The sequence below is a fragment of the Leptidea sinapis genome, chromosome 1 (assembly GCF_905404315.1).
Source record: "Leptidea sinapis chromosome 1, ilLepSina1.1, whole genome shotgun sequence".
NCBI lineage: Eukaryota > Metazoa > Arthropoda > Insecta > Lepidoptera > Pieridae > Leptidea > Leptidea sinapis.
Window position 1 is genome coordinate 21908628 of NC_066265.1, and position 21489 is coordinate 21930116.

Consider the following 21489-nt stretch of genomic DNA (forward strand, 5'->3'; position numbering starts at 1 on the left):
TTCAAAGATTTTAAATAGGATTTATAATCACTTATTGAACGTCAAAATCTACCACCCATTCAAAAGAGACTACTGAAAAAAAAAGATATTACTGGGCAAATGAGACAAAACTTAATCTTATGTCTCAGAGTGACGAGCGCAATTGTAGTGCCACTCAGAGTTTTTGGGTTTTTCAAGAATCCTGAGCGGCAATGCATTGTAATGAGCAGGGTGTATCAATTACCATCAGTTGAACGTCCTGCGCGTCTCGTCCCATATTTGCATTAAAAAAAATTTTAACAAAAAAACAACCGCCTTCAAAAACACTATTCCAAAACAATAGATATAATGTGCACTAAAAAGTAAAAAAATATTTGCGTATTTTTATACAATCTAAATTATTAATCTTATTCTAGTTACGATTAGACGCCTCCTCACGACTCAAACACATCTCACCTATAACTATGTATGTACCTACTAACAAACCTATCTTGGATGACACCGACTCCAAAAATTACAATAATCGTAACTAGAATAAGATTAATAATTATTTAGATTGTATAAAAATACGCAATTATTTTTATACTTTTTAGTGCACATTATATCTATTGTTTTGGAATAGTGTTTTTGAAGGCGGTTGCTTTTTGTTATTTTTATTTTATTTTATGATTTTTAGTGAATTTTAAGTACACTAACTAACAATTAGTCTAAATATGTGTAAATATACTAAATTTTTCAATGCAGCAATGAACGTAAGTACCTACTTTGCAATTTTAATACAGACAGTGTTCCGTCACTTTGTCATGGATTCCGTTATCAGAACCTAACCAAAATATCTTTGAAGTATATGCTTTCCAATAAAAAAGAATCATCGAAATCGGTTGGCGCGATATAGAGTTATTAGTAAATTTATCGTCCTCTTTGCTTTACGTATGTATAGCAAAATTTAAGACTTTTATGGTTTTCTCATGGATTCCATTGTCAGATGGACCAAATTACAATGGGACCATTCGGGTAGCACCAGCTTTCAAATAAAAAAGAATTATCAAAATCGGTTCACACAGTCGAAAGTTGTGAGGTAACAAACATAAAAAAAAACTTTGGAACTTTAATTTTTTACGCTAGTATATTGTAAGTCTATGGCCCAGCCAATTCTATTTTCATTGCACTCAACGTAAATATTCAACTGTCGGGGTTACACGCAGAGTCTATATGACTCCATTTACCCGGTGGGAAGTCCCCGGAGATAGGACGGAAAGCGTCTCATTGTGATGATGAAGGCCGGACTAATGTCGCAGGGAGTTAAAGATGTATTTATATATCTATCACAGGTAGCTGTGGGATGTTTAGATCCGTAGCGTTGCTCAGAGCACAGCGAATGTTGTAAGGATTATTCAGTTCAACCAAATGGGGCTTACTCGGTTATGACCACTTTGACTTTTTCTACCGACTAAAAAAAGGTTTTTTTTTCGAGTTAGTGCTGATAAGCCCCAAAATAAAAAATTCGCATATATTTCTTATGTTTGTTCGGACAGAGCGATTCTAACTGATCGCTAAATCGCTAGGAGTGACACTTGTGTTACAATTTGACTTTGAGAGCTTTGAATAATGACAATGACATTACTCTAAAGTCAAATTATGTTATGTCAATTTGAATTTTTCGTAAGACAAAAAACAAATTCGTTTGTTTGTAATTTGTTCATAATTCAATGATTCGAAAAAAATAGTAAAATACAAATTTATTACATTATAATTTACAAATAGACAAAAAACAGGAGTAAGCAGACTATATCCATTAGATATATTTTACGCAGTTACAACTTGGGTCTTAGCGATCGTACAATAGTTAATTTTTTTTTCTTTCTAGTCCCAAGATGATACCCGGCGAAATATTCACTGATGATTTGCTGAGTACTATCATTAGATACTCTCTACTTGTCGGAGCTATATTTCAAACTATTTGCCTAATCGCCTGCCTATCGCTATCTGAGATCCCGTGGGAACCATCCGCTTATGAAAAGGTAAGTCATTCATTTTATTTCATTGTCTTTTTTTCTTAGTTAGGTACCTAAGCCATTTAAAAGAACATTCTTTCTACATAAAATTGCATCAAGGTAAGTCCGTATAATTAAGTTAGAGGGCAAAAAAAATGTTGCGCTGTGATGCCAGCAGTACTGCCCAGAGCTTAGATGCCACTTAAATCATCCATTCTGGTGCATCTTATAGCAAAAGAGCATTTGGTGTACTTGATGTGTAGTCAGACCCGCAGAACCATGGTGAAATTTTGTATTTTGACATGTCTCGTGGTTAAATGTACCTGCTGATATTAACCCAATCAATTCATTGAATAATTCATCAACATCTGTAGCAATCCATCATCATGCATCAACAAAGAGTTAGACAATCTGAGAGAAATTGATCACCTTTTATGTTAACCGAATTGAACTGAATTGCAGGTATTATCTTCATTTCATGCATACCATCTATATAACATTTTCATCTTTTAATTTTAGATCTACACAGATAGTGAAGAATGTAGCTCTGAGCAGTCCTCTCCAGGACACAAAGCTTCTACAGCCAGATCCAAACGCCATGACAAGAAGAAACGGCGCTAGAATATTTACTCATTAAAGTTTATCGGTCTTCAATTTTGCTTGTCCTTAAGTAATGTTTGGCTGAAATACACATATGTAATGTATTGTTATAATTAATTCAGATGTCATACATATATAGAAATATGACATTATAAGTATGACATTTTGAATAATTATTATTATCTCTGTGTTTTAGAAGAACTCTTTTTACTGCTTCTGATAATGATCTCTGGAGTAATTGTTGCAATTTGCAAGTAAAATTTTATTCGATTAAGTGTAATGTATTCAATATATTCTATAACTCTCTCTTAACTCACCCTTCAGGAGCGAGATTACTTAATTATAAATTGTTAGTGTTGCACATGTTAGGTAGAAGTTGTTTTATGTAGGACCTTTTTTTTTTTTTGGAATAGGAGGACAAACGAGCGTACATGTCACCTGGTGTTACCACCGCCCACACTCTCTTGCAACACCAGAGGAATCACAGGAGCGTTGCCAGCCTTTAAGGAAGGTGTACGCGCTTTTCTTGAAGGTACCCATGTTGTATCGTCCCGGAAACACCGCACAAGGAAACTCATTCCACAGCTTCGTAGTGCGAGGAAGAAAGCTCCTTGAAAACCGCACTGTGGAGGACCGCCACACATCCAGATCGTGGGGATGATATCGTAACTTGTGTCGTGTCGTGCGAAGGTGAAATTTGTTCAGACAGTAGACTTTCATTCAGTTTGTTGGTGTGCTTGGTGTGATGAGTTAAACATTGTCAGCCTACAAACTACATGTTTGTAGGCTGACAATGTTTAACTACATTGATTGCTGTAAGTGTGGTATTAATGTTTAAGTTATAATTTTTTATCTGTGATTTTAAATAGGTATTAATATGATTCCAACATTTTGTTACACTCTAAAATGCTCATTTACATTATTTTAATTAAATATATTTAGAATTGTATGTAGAGTATAATGACGATTAAATGTCTCATATGGAATAATTTTGTGTTTGTTATTTTTGTAAATCACACATTTATATGGCACCCTTTTCATTTTCAACTTGATAACAATCTATACCCATCTTTATTGCTATTATAACATACTATTATACTAACTTCATAATTCACGAATTTTTTTTTTCATGCTAATTGAATATATCGAATGTACTGTAACTGTAGCTTAGATTTGACTAAGCATTATCCCGAACACAGGAAAAGCAAAATGAATTATCCTGAACGCAAGTTGTTATCTTCATTTGTCTACTCTCCCTTTTTAAACTAAGAATTACCATGGATCCAAGAATAGCTGTTTTGTTTATTGGTCAACTCCTACTTTTTTAAATTAAGAATTACCCTGATTACAAGAAAAACAGTTTTTTATAAACCATGCTGAACTGTAAGTTCGTAATTTCAATACATTATCAAAGTTCTCCTAATGTGAATATTACTTCATTTTTATCCTTACCTATCATAGAGAGGATAAGGCACATGGAAATGATGTGAAAGAAAAATACAGAATTTTAAAAAGCATTTATTTGTCATTACAATAATAGACTAGATACTTTATCGCACATAGATAATATAAAAAAAATTGGATTTCATCTAAAATAATAATAAAATTTTATAAAATTCAACAATACAATAAAATAGGCACTTACAGTACATATTAAGTACAAAAATAGTTGAAATAGTTCTTTTATAAACAATTTTAATTTTTTGAAAAAGGAGGTAAGTTTATTGTACAAAGAGTATATATACGTACTTTGGTTTACTACTACTACTACTTTGTACATTGTAATCATCAACATTATAACCCATAGACACCTAATAAAGGGCCAATGCTTTCGACATTCAGAAAATTATATACATCTACAGTATCCAATCGCTATTTTTAAAAAACATGCATACAATTCAGACTGTGTTATAAGATCGATGATGCTACAACGCTATGAAATGACAAAAAAAGACAATATTTTTTTAATTAAATCATTAGTTTGTCTTATTTTTAAATAAATGTAACTTTTGGGATGGCTAAACGTATGCACGGGTCAAGTGATAGTAAATGATTACTCTCGCCCAACTTTTTTTCAACAACGGAGGAATCACAGGAAAATATTGTTGCATTTTTGTGACTGTAAATTAGCTAGTTCTTATAAAGTATACCTAACCCTAAAATTTTTGCATGATTTCTAAGATAATGCTAAAGTAAACTTATCTTTGGTTGTTCATCTTAATATATGTAAATCCATTGTCCTGATGATTGTTTCCAGTGAACTCCTAAACTAAAGAACGGATATTTAAGGATTACTTCATTGGGTGCAGTTTAGTCCAATTTAAGAGTTATGATAGTTTTTATTTCGATTTGGGGTCAATAATTATTTTTATTTCCAATATTTGTACTATATGGACATATTTTCTATGAGAATTTACTTATTGACGCACAGTTTGACAGTTGTGCTGTGAAATCATTGTAACAAAAGGAGCATATGTTACGAAATAATGTGAAAATGTTATAATATTATTGACAAATTCATAAACAAACAGTATTTTATTTATTATGTTACAGAACAACGTCAGTCGGGTCAGCTAGATACCTCCTTGTTAAACGGTTGAGTATTATAAATAAATTAAATTAAATTGTAGCGTCTGCGTATATATTAAATAGGTGGCACTTTTATTAAAGTATAAATTAATGGTAAGTAAGTAAGATACATTTTATTAATCTCCGGAAACAGACTAGACGTATTTTGACGGTATTTTCACCGGCATATAACTCATGTTATAAGTTCCAATTCAAATACGATTTGAAATCACTTATTGAACGTCAAAAACTACCGACTATACGAAATAATATGCCTCAGACCCGAGAAGCACAGGCGCAAGAAACTCAAGAAATAATTAAAACACTTAAAGGATTAAAACGTGTGTAATTGTAACTGTTTTTACATTAGATTTTTGCGTAAAAGTTACATATATATTTTAGTTAACCCGACGTTTCAAGACCATAATAAATGGCGCTAATCTTCGTAATGACAACTATGACAAATACTATCTTTGACTCATTTCATCTGCAGTCCCCCTGAATTTATTACTTAATTAATTAAAAATGTAACTTTTACAGAAAAATCTAATGTAAAAACAGTTACAATTACAAGCGTTTTATTTCAATGTGTAACAGCCGCGTTAATCATTGAAAATACTCAAGTAATATGACTAAATTATAGCAAAATTAGGTAAGTATATTGAAATCTAGTGGCCTGTCGTATAAAGACTAGAGGTATACAGGTTTTTTTTGGCTAAAAGTTGGTATATTATAATATAATAGGCATCATTACTTTATTGTATAAATGTGGTTGTTTTTTACACATGTACCATGTTTAACATTTATGTTGAAATTCGCAACAAGCTGAATTGTGGAATTTCTGTAAAACCATGTTACAGTAAACACGTCACGTGCAAATCTTGGGAAGTACGGAGTATACTCCCATTAAACTTATTAATATTGCACCTTGGTTAAATAATTATAAATATTTTTGGTTAGCTCTAAGTTCTATAAACTGGTTAACTTTTGTAATGGTAAGCCTTAGATAATTTATACGTCTAGATAGTCTCTTGCTGTTAGACTACCGCTAAAATGGGCCACGAATATTAGTTTAGTGTGCGTGACACACCACGTCTTACACTCGCGATTTGTATGACACTGTGTTAGTCTGCCTGCGTTTCTTTCTTAAAAAAGAGGTTAGTTCTAAACTTTTTCGACGTTTTCACAGCTTTCATAGTCTATCTAGACGTATTAATGATCTAAGTGGTAAGCTATTTATGTGTGTTTTCTTTTATCAAAGAAATAATTTATTCCAAAGCAACAAAGGTTAATTTCATTATGGCACAGTCAATGGCAAAAGTAGCAGATTTTTTAGTTCCATATTATTTTAGTTTATTATTGAGTAACAAAAAATTTGAGGATAACCTTCTATCATTTAGTAGCATTTAGTATTTTCGTAGTTTTTCTATTGTGACCTTACAGATATGGATACTTAAATTGTAATTTCTTATATTTATTATGTAGTCTTAAATGGAACTTATATATATGTGTTAGTGTTTTCAAACTTTTATTTATTTCTACGACTCAAACATATTTTTAAGAGTTTAGCTTAGATTTAGATTGGCTTTAGATTTTATGTAGACTATCACAGCTAACATGTTTTTGCATTTATAATTTTTTTTTATTTCATATCGTTGTCGCTTAGAGCCTTTATAAAACATATTTAAAATAAAAAAAAAAGTTTCGTTGAAACTATAAAATCAATCTCATTAACAATAGTAAAAAAGATATAACAAGGCCACTTTCATCATTAATAATCCGTAAGCTCCGTAGGTGTTAATCTATGGATTTCTAATGATGAATAACAATTTTCAATCATATACCGGAATATCTATAGCTTGTACTTAAATGCAATCGTAACGGACTAACTGGTTGTCATGTTGTGTGATCTGAGAACGGTAAACAAATCGGTCTCATTCAGGAACTGTTTAAACGCGTCGACCTTCTTGAAGCAGATCGTGACACAACAAGATTTGCTGCTGTCTTCGCAACATTTCTTGTCCGAATCGCACGAGCACGTCAATTTTTTCAAACTTTCCGCAACACTGGCTGGCGTGTGATCCTCGCATTCGTGCGTGTAAACACCGAACTCCTCTAAATTCGTATCGTTGTGACGTTTGTGGTAGTCAATGAAAGTATTATGATTAGTGTCAGTGGCTCGGCCGCAACCCACTGCGCATTTCATCTCTGCATGATCACACTTACAATCGATACAAGAACATTTATCGTCGCATTTTGGTTTTGAATTGCAATTTGCGCAGTCAGTATCGCTTTCGCATTTGCAATCTGCGCACGTGCAAATACCAGCATCTGCAGCCAGCTGCTCTACAACGTTTCTTTTCACTTTTCCTAAAACGTTCTCGGTCCTAACAACGTACATATCCGACGGTGGTTCGCTATTAAACAAAAGAGTATCTTCCAAAGTGCAATCTGTATGAAAAAGCACTGAGTTAGCTGGATTAATTTCAAAGTTCTCTTGCACTCTACTTGGCGGTGGGGTGTTCAAAGTATCATCATCATTCGAAGGGCCTGGATCATTAAAAACTACACGAGGATTAATTTCATTTCCGAGATTACTAACTAATTCACTATCATTGAAGATTTTGTCACTCACATCTAGAACATTCGGTGTATCTAATTCGAAGTGTGAAATTAGATTAGCAGTGGGAAGTTCGCTATTTAAATCGATATAGCTCTGCATATGAGTGGGGACAGAAGTAGCTAAAGTAAATATGTTTTCGGGAAATTTCTCTTGAATACTGACTGGTGTTTCTTGCACAGACGCCGCTAAAGCACCGACATCTATCCACGGCGATTGTATCTCTATTTCGTTTGCTAGAGCTAGTTGCATAGCTTTCGGTTTAACCTGTAATTTTTCATTTTGGACATCACTTCCAACCCAATTTGCTTTTTTAGACAATTCAATAGGGAAATCTAGTCCGATTGTGTAATCTACTGGCGCTGGTTTATTAGTATTGTCGAATAGTAGTTCTGTTATATCTACGTTGTTGTTACAAAGAGGGTTAACATTAAGATCTTCTAAGCTGCCGTCATTCGAGTTTGAATCTGTGGTTATTTTTCCAAAGGACTCGAGTAGGCTATCCCAGTTCATTCCGTCCATTTTTTGTTTCACATTGACATCTATCACATCGACTGTTTGAAGGTCAACGTTCGTCTGTAATTAATTTAATTATAATATTAGCAGTGGAATGTTCAAGTAATAAACTCCGCTGGGAATACGAATCAGCGTATAGAAAGTAAGAGCAATGAAGTACGCATTGTACATAGCTTAAAAACTAAATTAAATAAATTTATTTTTAATCACCAAAAAAGAGGAACTGTTGATTAATGACACTAGTGCAACAGTGCAATCTAGTTTGCTCGTAAGAATCTATAAAAGTTTAATATCTTGGTTGTACTATTATACTTCTACCTTGTGTACTGCTAACGAAGGTATCATGAAAGAATTGAAGAACATTTTCCCTTATGCCGACATAAACATTGTGTTTCAATGACTGTTTTTTTTTCGTATGTGGCGTCATTTGTTGGTCCTTCGCATTGAAAGATCAGCGTTGGTTGCGATAGTAATAATGTTGAAGTGTGCCCAAACTATGTAACAAACACTCTGACGTATATTATGACGTAAATTTTGTTATCAAATTTTAATGGTGTAATTAATCCCAGAAGTGAGGGTTATCACTTTAAAACACAACAAATTGTTTGTGAATCTTCTGAGAGATTGGAGTTAAAATAAGGATTAGCGATCCTGCTACCACCAAGTATCGGTTGACAGACATAAAAATTGTACCATCAACACCAGCGATGCAATTCCACGCAATTACCATTCTTAACTTCACTCTCACACAGTCATTAAAGTATAGTTATAGTAACGTGCGATGTTCATTCAGCACACGTATTATTCTGTGTCTATTAATCGCTGACCTTCTAAAATAGGACTCTAAATCCCTTATTGAACGTCAAAAACTATGACCCATTCGATATTCGGTGGTTTTCTTCTTTTTTTTATAAAATTTCGTTACAATATAATTTATTATTTAAATAGCCTAAGGGTGGTCACTTCATTCCCAATCTGTGATATCATTAAGAATCACAAGGTTCTCGAGCAGTATTTCTGAAGAGGAGTAGGATCGACACTCGGACATCGAGGTAAATAGAAATATTAATTTATAACTGAGAAAATAATTTGAATAAAGATGGAATAGAAATATATTTATTTAGCAGGGAGTGGCAATATTATACAATCCTAGGGTGGCCTTCGCAGAACCAGACAAAAACTTTATAATCCTCTATATAATCTACTATACTATAGTAAGCCTTCTTTATCAAAGAAGCTTTAATATATTTCTTGAATTTGTGCTAGTGAGTCCTAGTATACAGTCTGGTATTTTATTGTAAAAGACCGTTTCGTTAATATAGACTAAAAAGAGGAACGGGCCAACGATCGAACCCTGTGGCACGCCTATCTATGAGTGTACCTCTGTGGGTAGGTGTATATTCGGTACTGCACGCCCAAAGATTTATGCCAACCGATATTTTATTCGCTTATGCAATACGGACTAAATTGCTGGTACCTGTAAACATCTGTCCTATAAATAGCTTCAGTGAACAAGTGGTAAAGCGTCACCTGATGTTTTTTGACGTGCGCCTTCAGGCTGGTGTTGGTAGAGAACTGCTTGCCGCAAGAGGGCGCTTCACACGCGTGCGGTCGAGAGCCCGAGTGAGTGCGGGCATGCGCCTTTAGGTGGTGAGACGCAGTGAACGACTTGCCACATCCGTCTGTTCGACATCTTAAATCATATAATCATAACGTGAATACTATTGGAAAAATTAATTAATTTGATATTGATATAAAAGGCATTAAGGCATTTATTTTCTCAAAATTGATTCCTTTACAATTATTTTTGATGTCATTTCTAATATACTAGATAATACTATCGCTGCGGAAACGAATGGCGCTCTGAGAGAGAAGAAGCGGCGCAAGAAACTCTCCCAGCATTCATAGGTTAGCAAAAAGTGATGTTAAAAACTTAAATAATTTATATTTTATACGTCTAGATAGAGCATATATTGTTGCTAGACAACCAATGAAAACAGCCCAACTTTATTACTTTAGTTTGCGTGACAAACCACGTCTTTCACTCTCGATTTGTGTGTCACGTTGTGTTAGTGTGCATTGCTCAAAATAGAGGTTAACGTCAATCTCAATTTTGTTTTAACAGCTGCATAATCTATCGAGACGTTTAAATGATCTAAGGTGAAAAACATTTTTATTGAAACATCTATTTTTACAATCATTTTTGATAAATATTGTGTTTTATATAAATATAATTCTATGGTAGAATGATCAATGAATACATTTAATGATCCTTTTTGAGGATATAAAAATCTTGGTATTATCAATGTTAATACAATTGAGTATTTATTTAAAAAATGTGTATTTTATTCAATAAAACGTAGACCAATAAAATTCAAAATAAATATCCGTGGAGATCGAGAAACACGAAATGTCCTCCCAGTTGACCAATATGATCATAAAATTAAATGTATCTCCAGGATCTCCAGGAGAGTCTACTTAAGATTGTGTACATAATCCAATTAGGTACACAATATAATAAAAATACACACTAAATAAATCTTTCGTAATATCAGAAGGTTCACAAATGTGGAGAAAGCAGATAGTGGAGCTTTGTAATAAAGTGTATAGACTCACTTGTAAGGTCGTTCTTGCGTGTGTGTTCGTATGTGTTTCTTCAGGTCGCTGAGTGTCGTAAAGAATTTAGCGCATCCATTCGCCTTACAATTGAATGTGTCACCGCTGTGCAATCTTTGGTGTGCTCTCAGCCTAAAATACGAAACGAAAGTGTTATGTAGGTAGTAGGTACTTATGATTACATACACGTAATAAAGCCTGCATTATAGTTATTTATGCAACTGTTGTGTAATAAGGGGTATTAAAACAAGAATGTGGATTTATCACACGAGGCGAAGCCGACTGTGATAATAGTATCACATGAGTGTTTTAATACCTAATTATCAACAGATGCATTCAAGACTTTATCTACACCCAGAATATGAATCCTCTTAAAGATTCTGAAACAGTTAGCTTATTGCTAACACTAAAACACCAGTCCTAGTAGTAACCTAATATCATTCATAATTTTTTGTAAACAAAACAATAAAAATATCGAAGAAAATGGCGGGGATTCGAATAACCTATTTTTTTTTATGGCGCGCGACGTTCTGGTAGCGTGGAACGTGCGTAAACGAAAAGGTTCTTTTTTGAAATTTATACAGATACCACGCATCGAGAAATAAGAATGTGGCTGTCTGTTGAAACTCTTTGCGCATGAAGGGATCGAAAAAAAAACATAGGAGTGTTGTTATGAAATTCAGTACAACATTACAACACTCGTTTGGATGATGTAATGGGTGTTAGAACATTGGGTGTTTTAATGTTGGCAATAAGCTAACTGTTTCAGAATCTTTAATAGAGGATTTAAAGCATGGGTGTAGATAAAAATCTAAACACGAAAATACTAGAAGTGACATAGGCGTGTTTATAATATGATGACTTATAGAGCATCAGCGAGAAAATCGTGATTGTGATTATGATACGATTCATCGAAACTGTCATTTTCAATGCGGTTTAGACAATTTAAATGGCAAATTGATAAATTTCTATCAAGAAGCAATACAAAACTCCTTCAGTTTGTAGATCGGATCCCCTAAATACTAACGCAAGGCATCAATGACAAGCCCGTGAGAAGATAGAAATATATGGATTACGAGGGTAAATACTTCAATTAAATAAACATGTTTTACCACATAAAGAAATGTAACCCGAAATATATAATATACTTCATCAGACTGTCCACTAAGTTAATGTGAAGCACGTCTTGCTACAGACAGAATTTATACAGTTATTTTCTATTGAGCATATATAAAGCATTCAGTCATTGCATTTTAATCTTTATCTGTATTTAGGTAAGATTCAAATCAGGTATAAGACGAATTGGCGCCGACCCAAACGGACATAAATCATAGAGTTGTAAGACATGTTGTTCAGTATGTCGTAATATTTAACAAATGGAATGAGATAGACAGAGTGTACGTAATTAGGTCTCTAGAGCATCATGCATTTCCTGCATCGAAGACATCCTTTACCAGTGGGAAGCTCCTTTGCACAGGATTACAGCTACATTATGGGTACCACAACGGCGCCTATTTCTGCTGTAAAGCAGTAATGTGCAAACATTACTGTGTTCGGTCTGAAGGGCGCCGTAGCTAGTGAAATTACTGGGCAAATGAGACTTAATATATATTAATTTTATTCTTGAGACATAAGATTATGTCTCAAGGTGACGAGCGGAATTGTAGTGCCGCTCAGAATTTTTTTGCTTTTCAAGAATCCTGAGCAGCACTGCATGTAAATAGGCAGGTCGTATCAATTACCACCAGCTCGTCTCGTCCCTTATTTTCATAAAAAAATCATACCCAATAACATATTAGCAATTCGCTTTTTAAAACCTTGGACTTTTAGCACGAGACTCATTTTTTTTTGCGAATCGACATCTCCTGGGAATGTCTCGTGTGGAGGCGGAGCGCGGTCGAATTCATTGAAGACGAATAATAATTAATAAATTTACAAAATATTGTCAATTCTAGTAGACATTTCCTACTCTAAACGACACGCTGCGAGTATCATAAAATAAATCTCTAGAACAAGCAGTGACACAATTACCCAAGGAAACAGTGCGTAAATTCGTAGGTTGGTAGCCAGACAGATTATAGTCCTGCATTAAAGCCATAGGTTGTAATTTCGAATAGATTTCTTTCAATTTACTATTGCTGTGACTTCAAAAGGCATAAAATGCATTTATTTTTCTCAAATTTGATTCATCTAGAATTCTTTTTGATGTCATTTCTAACGCTACCACCGGAAGAAACCCTCCCAGATTTTTTTTCCGCTCTTTTAATAAAATTTATAACATTATTTTTGCTATAAAATAATCATAATCTAGTCCCAAGCTGTATCACTTAGGTATTCATGGAGTAGTAGGATTTACTACACAGCCGTTTTTTTGTAAAACATACAGATTTATTTATAGATAATGCCTGAACAGTGACTGGGATCTTAATATAAAAGTGTATACATTTACCCTTAAAGCTATAATGTATCTTATGAAGCCTACTAGAATTAGTTACAAGCAATCCCTTATTTCTAGTGTATAAAATAGTAAATACTGAAAGTCACTATTTAGTGCATAACGTATATTAAATTGTCATAAATGTACTCAAAATGAACAGTCATAATATTTATTTCTTAAAATTTTTCTTTGAGTGGCTCTCTATAACCAAGCTGATATTTAGCACGAATAGCTTTCTTTTGTAGAGAAAACACTATATTAATGTCAGCAACATAACCCCACCAGCAAAATAAAGTACGTCATGATGCTGTGAATATAACTGAAGTACACTAATCTAGAGATAGCAACATTCGTGTAGGTACCCTCTAATCTTTCTAACGGCGTATGCAGCAGAGCTGAGTCTATCTGCTAGTTGGGCAATATGTGGACCTCACTGGAGCTTTTTATTTACCGTGATGCTCATGACTGTAGTGTCTCCAATCTCTAGTCATTTATAAGTACGTTGGTTTGTACTTCAGCTGTATTTGGTATAATGAATAGTAAACACTTTTTTTTTTATTGTTTAAGTGAAGATTATTCGTCTCACACTAACGCATTATCTTTGAGAATGCAATGGTTACCTCGTATATCAATATCTGAACGTCGCTTCACTTTAAAAATAAGTGGAGTATTATCAGCAAATAGTACAATCTTACCGCTACCATCTCAAAAGGTAAGTCGTTATTAAATATGAGAAACAAGAAAGGACCGAGAATAGAACCCTGTGGTACACCTATTGCTACAGGTTTACCCGAAGACCGTTTACCATTTACGTAGACTATCTGAACTCTTTGGGTTAAGTAAATTATTATTCTTGTTCAATCAATAAATACAGATAAGTTTCAATAAGATTACATTACGTTAAAAAAATTGTGTGAGTGTAATCTGTACGCGCGATTGAAGGAAACCTTCATTGACATTTACGACACCTATCACTGAAACGATTGAACTTAGGTAACTTAAAATAAATATCATATCATAATTTAATTATATTTATATATTTAACAAAAATTACGATATAATGATATGTTTATAATAATCATTAAAATGGGAAACGTCTTTCTCTCTTTCTATCTTTACAAACTTATATCTCCCTCTCAACTTATGTTCACCACGCCCGATCACTCTTTTTGTAACGCTCTCGTCACGCATTCGACATGTTACCTCCCCAAGTCAAGCGTGCGTAAAGAAGTTTTATTTCAAAAAAAAAAAATTATGCATTTTTGTTTGTAACAGTTCTAAAAAACGACCGATTAAATGTATTACATTTTGTTTGGTACCAATAGTTCCGACTACCGATGAATACTAAATCACTACTTAGTCACTGGTGATCCATTGAGAGAGAGAAAGGCGAAACTAATATAAAGCGTATAAAAACTGCGATAGACCTTATGGACTTAAGTTACTAAGTTGACCAATTGTAGAGAGAAATAATGTGTGCAAAATATAACTTGACTAATTTATATAGTTTGTGTCGTTCAGGTCTATCTCACTCACAACTCTATACGCTGTTCACGATATCTCGATTCTGTTTTTGTAAAATTACGTAATTACACTTACATATGAACGCGGAGCTATGTCCTCGGTCAAGGTTTCAGTGTAGCATTATTTGAGTAAATATTTAAGAAACACTTTCAATGAAAATTATTTCTTTAGAAAACACTTTCCATTTATTTTTATTACACAACACACTATAGTACACAAAACACACACTCTCACGCATACACACTACTTACGTGAGTTTCTTGCTACTTCTTCTCATTAGCTCAACCCTTTACGAAGTAGCGGTAGATTCAATAAGATTTTTTTTTTGACATTCATAAGTGTCATTTCCGTGACCTACGTGAATAAACTGATTTAGATTTGATTTGATTCATTCAAGTGATCTGATAGAAGATATTATCTTCATATCGTCAGTATATAATAATATTTTTGAATTAAGAAAGTATGAAGAAATATCGGTTATAACTATATTAAAGAGTAGGGGACCTAGAAGTGATCCTTGAGGAACTCCTGATGGGATCACCATTGTTGACGATGCAAAGCCTTGTAATACTACGTCTGGCACCTGTTCTATACGTATGAATTTCTATCATTTGGTAATCTTCCTATATTTCCCAGGAGATAGGCGAGCCATAGTGTGTTGATTAGTGTAAAATGTAATTGTGTACATGTTATATCTGAAAGGAACTATTTTTCTAGTTTATAAGTAAAGTAAAACAAAACTAGGTACTTACCTATACAACGTATTAAAAGCCTTATTACAATTCCCAATATTGCATGAGAAAGGTTTGGCTTTAGTGTGGGCCCGTACATGAATTTTTAAACTATATGAGGTAAGAAACGCTTTCTTACACGACTGCATTGGACACACAAATCGGTATTCACCTGAAATTAAGATATGCTTTAATAGAACTTTCACCAATGTCTTCAGATTGTCATACAAAATAAGGCGAATAAAAAATTCATTTCTCTAAGAGAATTCCTCTTGCTTTAAGAGCTAACATGAGCGGCGATGAATATTTTACTTAATAAATACATAATTACAAACAGGGTTTACAAAATGAACGCTGCAGTATTCACAACGACTGCATTAAAAAAATACAACGCCTTCCGCTTAATCAAATTACGATAAAACTTTATTCACGTGTAGTTCTTTTCACTTTTTTACCCAAGTAGATCTTTTTTTTAAATGTACATATATAATATAATTTATGTTAATTATCGACTTTCAATTGTTTTTTATTCAGCTAAGCTGAACAAAAAAACTTGTCTACAAGAAAGATGGATACTTCTAAAATTCGAGTGATTTTTGAATACGAGTTGGGACACGGAACTAAAGCTGCAGAAACAGCTCGCAATATCAATGTTGCGTTTGGAGAGAGGACTGCTAATGAAAGCACCGTACAATTTTGGTTTAAACGCTTTCGCGATGCAAACTTTAGTTTGAAGAACGAACCACGTGGAAGACCGCCCATAAGCATAGCTTATCAATAAAAAGGTAATGGTAACTGTTTGGTGGTCTCAGAATGGTGTTATTCACTATACCTTTCTCCGATCTGGTCAAGCAATAACGGCAAGACGTCTACTGTGTCGAACTCCAAACAATGCTAGCAAAACTAGCAGTGGAACAGCCCTGACTCATGAATCGATTTTCAACATTATTGCTCCATGATAACGCGACGCGTGCGTGACTTTATTCAGCACGAGAAACCGTTTTAACTCTACAGGAACTGCAATTAGAAACCATTCGTCACCCTCCGTATTCGACAGACCTTGCTACAATGGACTACCATTTTTTTCGTGATTAGGACAATTTTATACGTGAAAAAAGTTTTCTTCTCAGGAGGCAGTACAAAATGTTTCCACATATTTTGTCGAATCTAGATTAGCACAGTTCTATCGCAAAGGCATAAATGACCTTCCTATTAGATGGCAGCAATGTCTAGACAATAATGGTAATTATTTTGACTAAACAAATTTTTTAAATTAAATAAAAACTAATTTAAAATTTTCAGTACAAATCGGCAATTTTATACTTGAACCCCTAATATTACATTTTCAACTTTTTTAATGGAACAGGTGGACAATCTATTTCTTAGCAGCAGGTGAAAACACTTGATAGTAAGTGATCACCGCAGGCCATACTCTCTCGCAACACCAGAGGAATCACATTGCTGGTCATTTAAGTGGGTATACGTGCCTTTAAGTAAATACTCATGTTGTATTGACCTGGAAACACGGCACAAGGAAACTCATTCCAATTTGCTTGTAAGTACCAAAGAGAATGTAAACACTACGTAATAAGAGGCGGGATTGCCTGAGTAAAAATTTAAACTTCGTTTAGTATAAAACGAAACCATATGAGATCTGCTATACTTTTGAGTACACTAGGCCACTAGACGGAGTAATGACGAGGTGCTGTAGGAATATATGTGCGGCGTCCGCCTCGCACCTGCGAGTACCGGTACGATCTATTGCGTAACGGTACTCGTAGTACCATTTCACATGGTTGTGGCTATCGTGCCACGATTTGCTACGTACATAATACTTTTTATCAAATTAGTACAACGCCTTGTATAAGGTTTTGTGATAACCCGAAACCTTACATATTGTAGCTACTAGACGTCGAAGCAACGTTAAAAGCTTAGATAATTTATACGTCTAGATCGAGCCTCTTGCTGATAGACAGCCGATGGAAACAGACCAGATTTATTACTTAAGTGTTCGTGCATTGCTCAAAATAGATGTTAACTGTCAACTTCAACTTTTTAAATATTATTTAATAGATGTCATTAATATTTGTTATCAAAGCAGCCATATTATTACACATCCCGGCCACATCCTGCTGGCAGACAGTCAGAACATAGTAGGGTTCCCACTTCCTATTGGTCACACTTAGGGTAAAGAATAAGATAAATTATCACCTTTGTGAGTTTTCATGTGTGTCCGTAAATTTCCCACAGTGCTATATGTCCTCTCGCATCCATCATATTCACATTTATATCTGGCATTGCTGTCTTCCACTTTTCTCTTACTCTTGTCCGAGCTGGAAATGGACAAGTCGACGGTGTTCGTAACATCCTGCTTCTCATTTCTAGAACATTTATATTTAATAATATAATTAATGTATAGGCACCTACTTATCATACATATAAAAGGCATTTATTTTCTCAAAATTGATTCCTTTATAATTCTTTTTGATGTCACTTCTAACGCTACAACCGCATCGGAAACAAATGGCGCTCTGAGAGAAGAGCCACGGCTCAAGAAACTCCCCCAGCATTCTTTTTTTGCGATCTTTTCAATAAAATATATAATACTGTCATTGTTATAGCTATAAAATACTTAATCATAATTTAGTTCCAGGCTGTCTGATCACTTAGATTTAGCTATGGAGTAGTAGGATTTACGACAGAGCCATTTTTTAACAAAACAATTAAATTTATTGATAGATAATGCCTGAACAGCGGCTGGGACTATAATATAAATGTGTATTCATTTGCCCTTAATGCTATTATGTATGTTTCTATTATATCTTGCCATATGATATATTAATTCATTATTTTCTCTCTTTAGACATTAACTACAAATAGGTTTCAAGTAGGTACTTCAGTGCAAATAAAGTTCAATCTATTGAGACAGGCAAACAATATTAACAGATAATCGATAATAATAAGAAAGATAATCACGTGGCATTCATGATTCGTCGGACACTATATATACATATATAAACAAAATACAAATGTCAGTGATACCTGCATTGTGCATGAACGTCTAAACTGCCTGAAACTAAACAAGTAAAGAACATCTAAACAAGTCCTGGTACATGTTGCTAGGATGACACATAATTTCAACCACTATGAAAGACATTACTATCACCACTACCATATTTATGTTCTCCTGGTGTCTATGTAGTAATATGTCGTGGGTATGACGTCAGAATATATTTAGGTATACTCGCGTTATACATAAGACAATCTCTTTTGTATTTTTAATAAAATATACAACATTGTACTGTCATATAAAACTAATGTGGAGTAGTAGGATTTACGACAGGGCAATTATTGAATAAAACACTTAAATTTATTTATAGATAATGCCAGAATAGCTACTGGGACTTTAATGTAAAAGTTAAAGATAAATGTATCTTATGAAGCCTACTAGAATTAGTTATAAGCAATCCCTTATTTCTAATGTTATAATAATGAAAATAAGTATTTAGAGCAAAAACGGTGACAATTTGTCTGAATGTTTATTTAATTTTCCTAATTGAAACAATATGTCGAAATAACTGTACGCAGGCAATGTCGCGGGTGCTGTTTTTGTCGTTGCCACTATATAATAATAACTAGCTGACCCGACAGACATTGTTCTGTACTTAATAAATAAAATACTTTGTTTTATGAATTTGTCAATAATATTTCATTACATCAAGAATTACTTCATATATTGTTATAATGAAAGTGTTTCACAGCAAAACTGTCAAACTGTGTGTTAATTAATTCTCTCATAGAAAATATGTCCACACAAAACAAATATTGGAAATAAAAATATTTATTAATCCCAAATCGAAATAAAAACTATCCTATCTCTCAAGTTGGACTAATCTGCACTCCAATTAAAATCTGTTTATTACTTTAGGAGTTCACTGCAATCAAACATGGGTACACTAGATTTATATAATATAGATATATATTAAGAGATATGAAATTATAATGTTAGCCTTTATTATTTAGCCATAACTATTTATGCAGATAAATGCAGTTAAAAAATATTGTACTTTTGCCCCCTCGTGTATATAGTATAGTATCTGGACTCTTTACATTTTAGAAAGATATAGATAATGGGTTGATATAAACCTTCTTGAATAAGTTTCCATTCAATCTTAGGATGATCTCATTTGCAGGTTATTATCAAACATGTAAGTAAACAAAAAGATAAATATTCAAGTTTATGGATTTTCTCAATGATGTTCTATACAAATGGATATATCATTCGCAACAGAATGGCAAAAGTGTGCTAAGAGATATTTTAAAAAACACTTTTCTCCTTATTTGTGTGACAACTGTCACCGTCTGAATCAAACCTAAACTGAATGAATGTTTTACATTGCTGCTTATTGACCAAGAATATTTTAAACAACTGGAGTAGAAGCAGCATGTATAGATATATTTTCAGTCAAAGTTAATTATGGTGTAATTTGTGGTATGTTTCATATTTTGGCTTTGTTTTTTTACAATGTGCATTGTCTATATATACAGGATGTCTCAAAGTTATGGGACATGAAGGGAAAGTACTTTAAATATCGAAGACAGGCTATTTTACTGAAAGAAGACTTTATGTTATTTTCAAAAGTTAGTAATTCTGCATTCAAAGATTTTCTAAAAATTACTTGCCTAGTCTGGGAATCGAACCGACTTAAATGTAAAAAAAAACACCCCTACTCTTATGATGCCAATCAAAAGAATGGCCAAAAACTAATAACTCTTCTTAAGTAACATAGTATTTTAAAAGAAAGGAACAACGTAAAATAAATAATATATATAATATAATAAGTTTCAGTAAAATAGTGTATCTTCGATATTTAAGGTATGCCATGAAGGGAAAGCCTTCATGTCCCATAACTTTGGGACACCCTGTATATACAATGTCATTTGATTTTCTAGATTCTATTATCAAAGTTGTCACTATCATTACTTTGTGTTTCTTATTACTGCAAATTGGGGTACTTCTTCCGCCTTCCAGCATACATAAATTTTACAATTTATAACTTATCAACCAACAATAGGACTGGACAGTTTTAAATTTTGAATTATTTTATATTTTAACTGAGATATGTTTAAATATGTACAAAAATTTTATATATTATGTTTAAATAATATATATGTCTATGTGTAATTTCAATGCAAGAACAGAGATAGGTTTTTAAATTTTTATCATGTATCAAAATATATTCAACTTTAGCACAGTAATGTATTACTTATTATTTATTAAAGTCCTTGATATCTTATTATTGTAAGTTTAATAAAACATGGCAGCTTCAATTCTGAAGGAATTTTCATAGTATTTTTCCAAAATCAGTGATGAAAATTTGCACTACTATGACATAAAGCATTTTAATTATGTTCAATGCAAAACAAATTATTTTCTAAAACAAATAAATCTACTTATGTCATACAGTGTTATTATAACTTTACAATAACATTATATTATATTTCTGTCCAATCAAAATAAAAAAGAAATACACAAGCTAAGATTTATTCTAAGATATAATGCTTACTGTTAAGTATAAAATGTTATTGGCAATTCAAGATGTATCTATAGTCTAAGTAACAACTATTACACTACAACTTACAAATATTTCACATAAAATCAACACAAAAAGCAATAAAAATAATATGATAATGATAAAATATCTTACTTTTATAAGTTACTATCTTCTTTGTTAGATGAATGGTTAGTAGAAGCCACAGATGTTATGCTGTTTAAATCGCAATGTTTGGTGTATTTAAGCCTGTTTTACCTTCTAATCATTACACAAAAATATGATACTGAAATCATAAGACAACACAAAATTAGGATATCCACATAATGGTGGTAATGTACCAAAATAGAAT

General features: G+C 33.1%; 2 protein-coding genes across 3 annotated transcripts; one reads left to right on the forward strand and one right to left on the reverse strand.

The window, feature by feature from the left end:
• Positions 1–1627: 1627 nt before the first annotated feature.
• On the forward strand, positions 1628–3562 carry LOC126964898 (uncharacterized). Its single transcript, XM_050808217.1, has 3 exons — positions 1628–1756; positions 1847–2000; positions 2493–3562. The coding sequence occupies exons 2-3, from the start codon at positions 1854–1856 to the stop codon at positions 2592–2594; spliced, it is 249 nt and encodes an 82-aa protein (XP_050664174.1). The 5' UTR covers positions 1628–1756; positions 1847–1853; the 3' UTR covers positions 2595–3562.
• Positions 3563–4078: 516 nt separating this feature from the next.
• On the reverse strand, positions 4079–21489 carry LOC126974073 (zinc finger and BTB domain-containing protein 24). 2 transcript variants are annotated; one of them, XM_050821508.1, is made up of 6 exons: positions 21396–21489; positions 17797–17966; positions 15607–15757; positions 10894–11025; positions 9808–9970; positions 4079–8337 (listed from the first exon to the last, which is right to left on the reverse strand). In XM_050821508.1, exons 1-6 carry the CDS (start codon positions 21431–21433, stop codon positions 7027–7029), a joined length of 1965 nt encoding a protein of 654 aa, XP_050677465.1. In that variant the 5' UTR covers positions 21434–21489; the 3' UTR covers positions 4079–7026. The 2 variants fall into 2 exon arrangements, with proteins under 2 accessions (XP_050677465.1, XP_050677548.1); XM_050821591.1 differs by having other exon boundaries at positions 21294–21433.

Coding starts and splice junctions, on each gene's coding strand:
- LOC126974073 (XM_050821508.1), bottom strand. CDS start 21,433: ATGATTTCAGTATCATATTTTTGTGTAATGATTAGAAG. Junction 11,026..15,606: donor GCTTTTAATACGTTGTATAG/GTAAGTACCTAG, acceptor TTCGTATTTTAG/GCTGAGAGCACACCAAAGAT. Junction 9,971..10,893: donor ACGCAAGAACGACCTTACAA/GTGAGTCTATAC, acceptor ATATGATTTAAG/ATGTCGAACAGACGGATGTG.
- LOC126964898 (XM_050808217.1), top strand. CDS start 1,854: ATGATACCCGGCGAAATATTCACTGATGATTTGCTGAGTACTATCATT. Junction 2,001..2,492: donor AACCATCCGCTTATGAAAAG/GTAAGTCATTCA, acceptor TTTTAATTTTAG/ATCTACACAGATAGTGAAGA.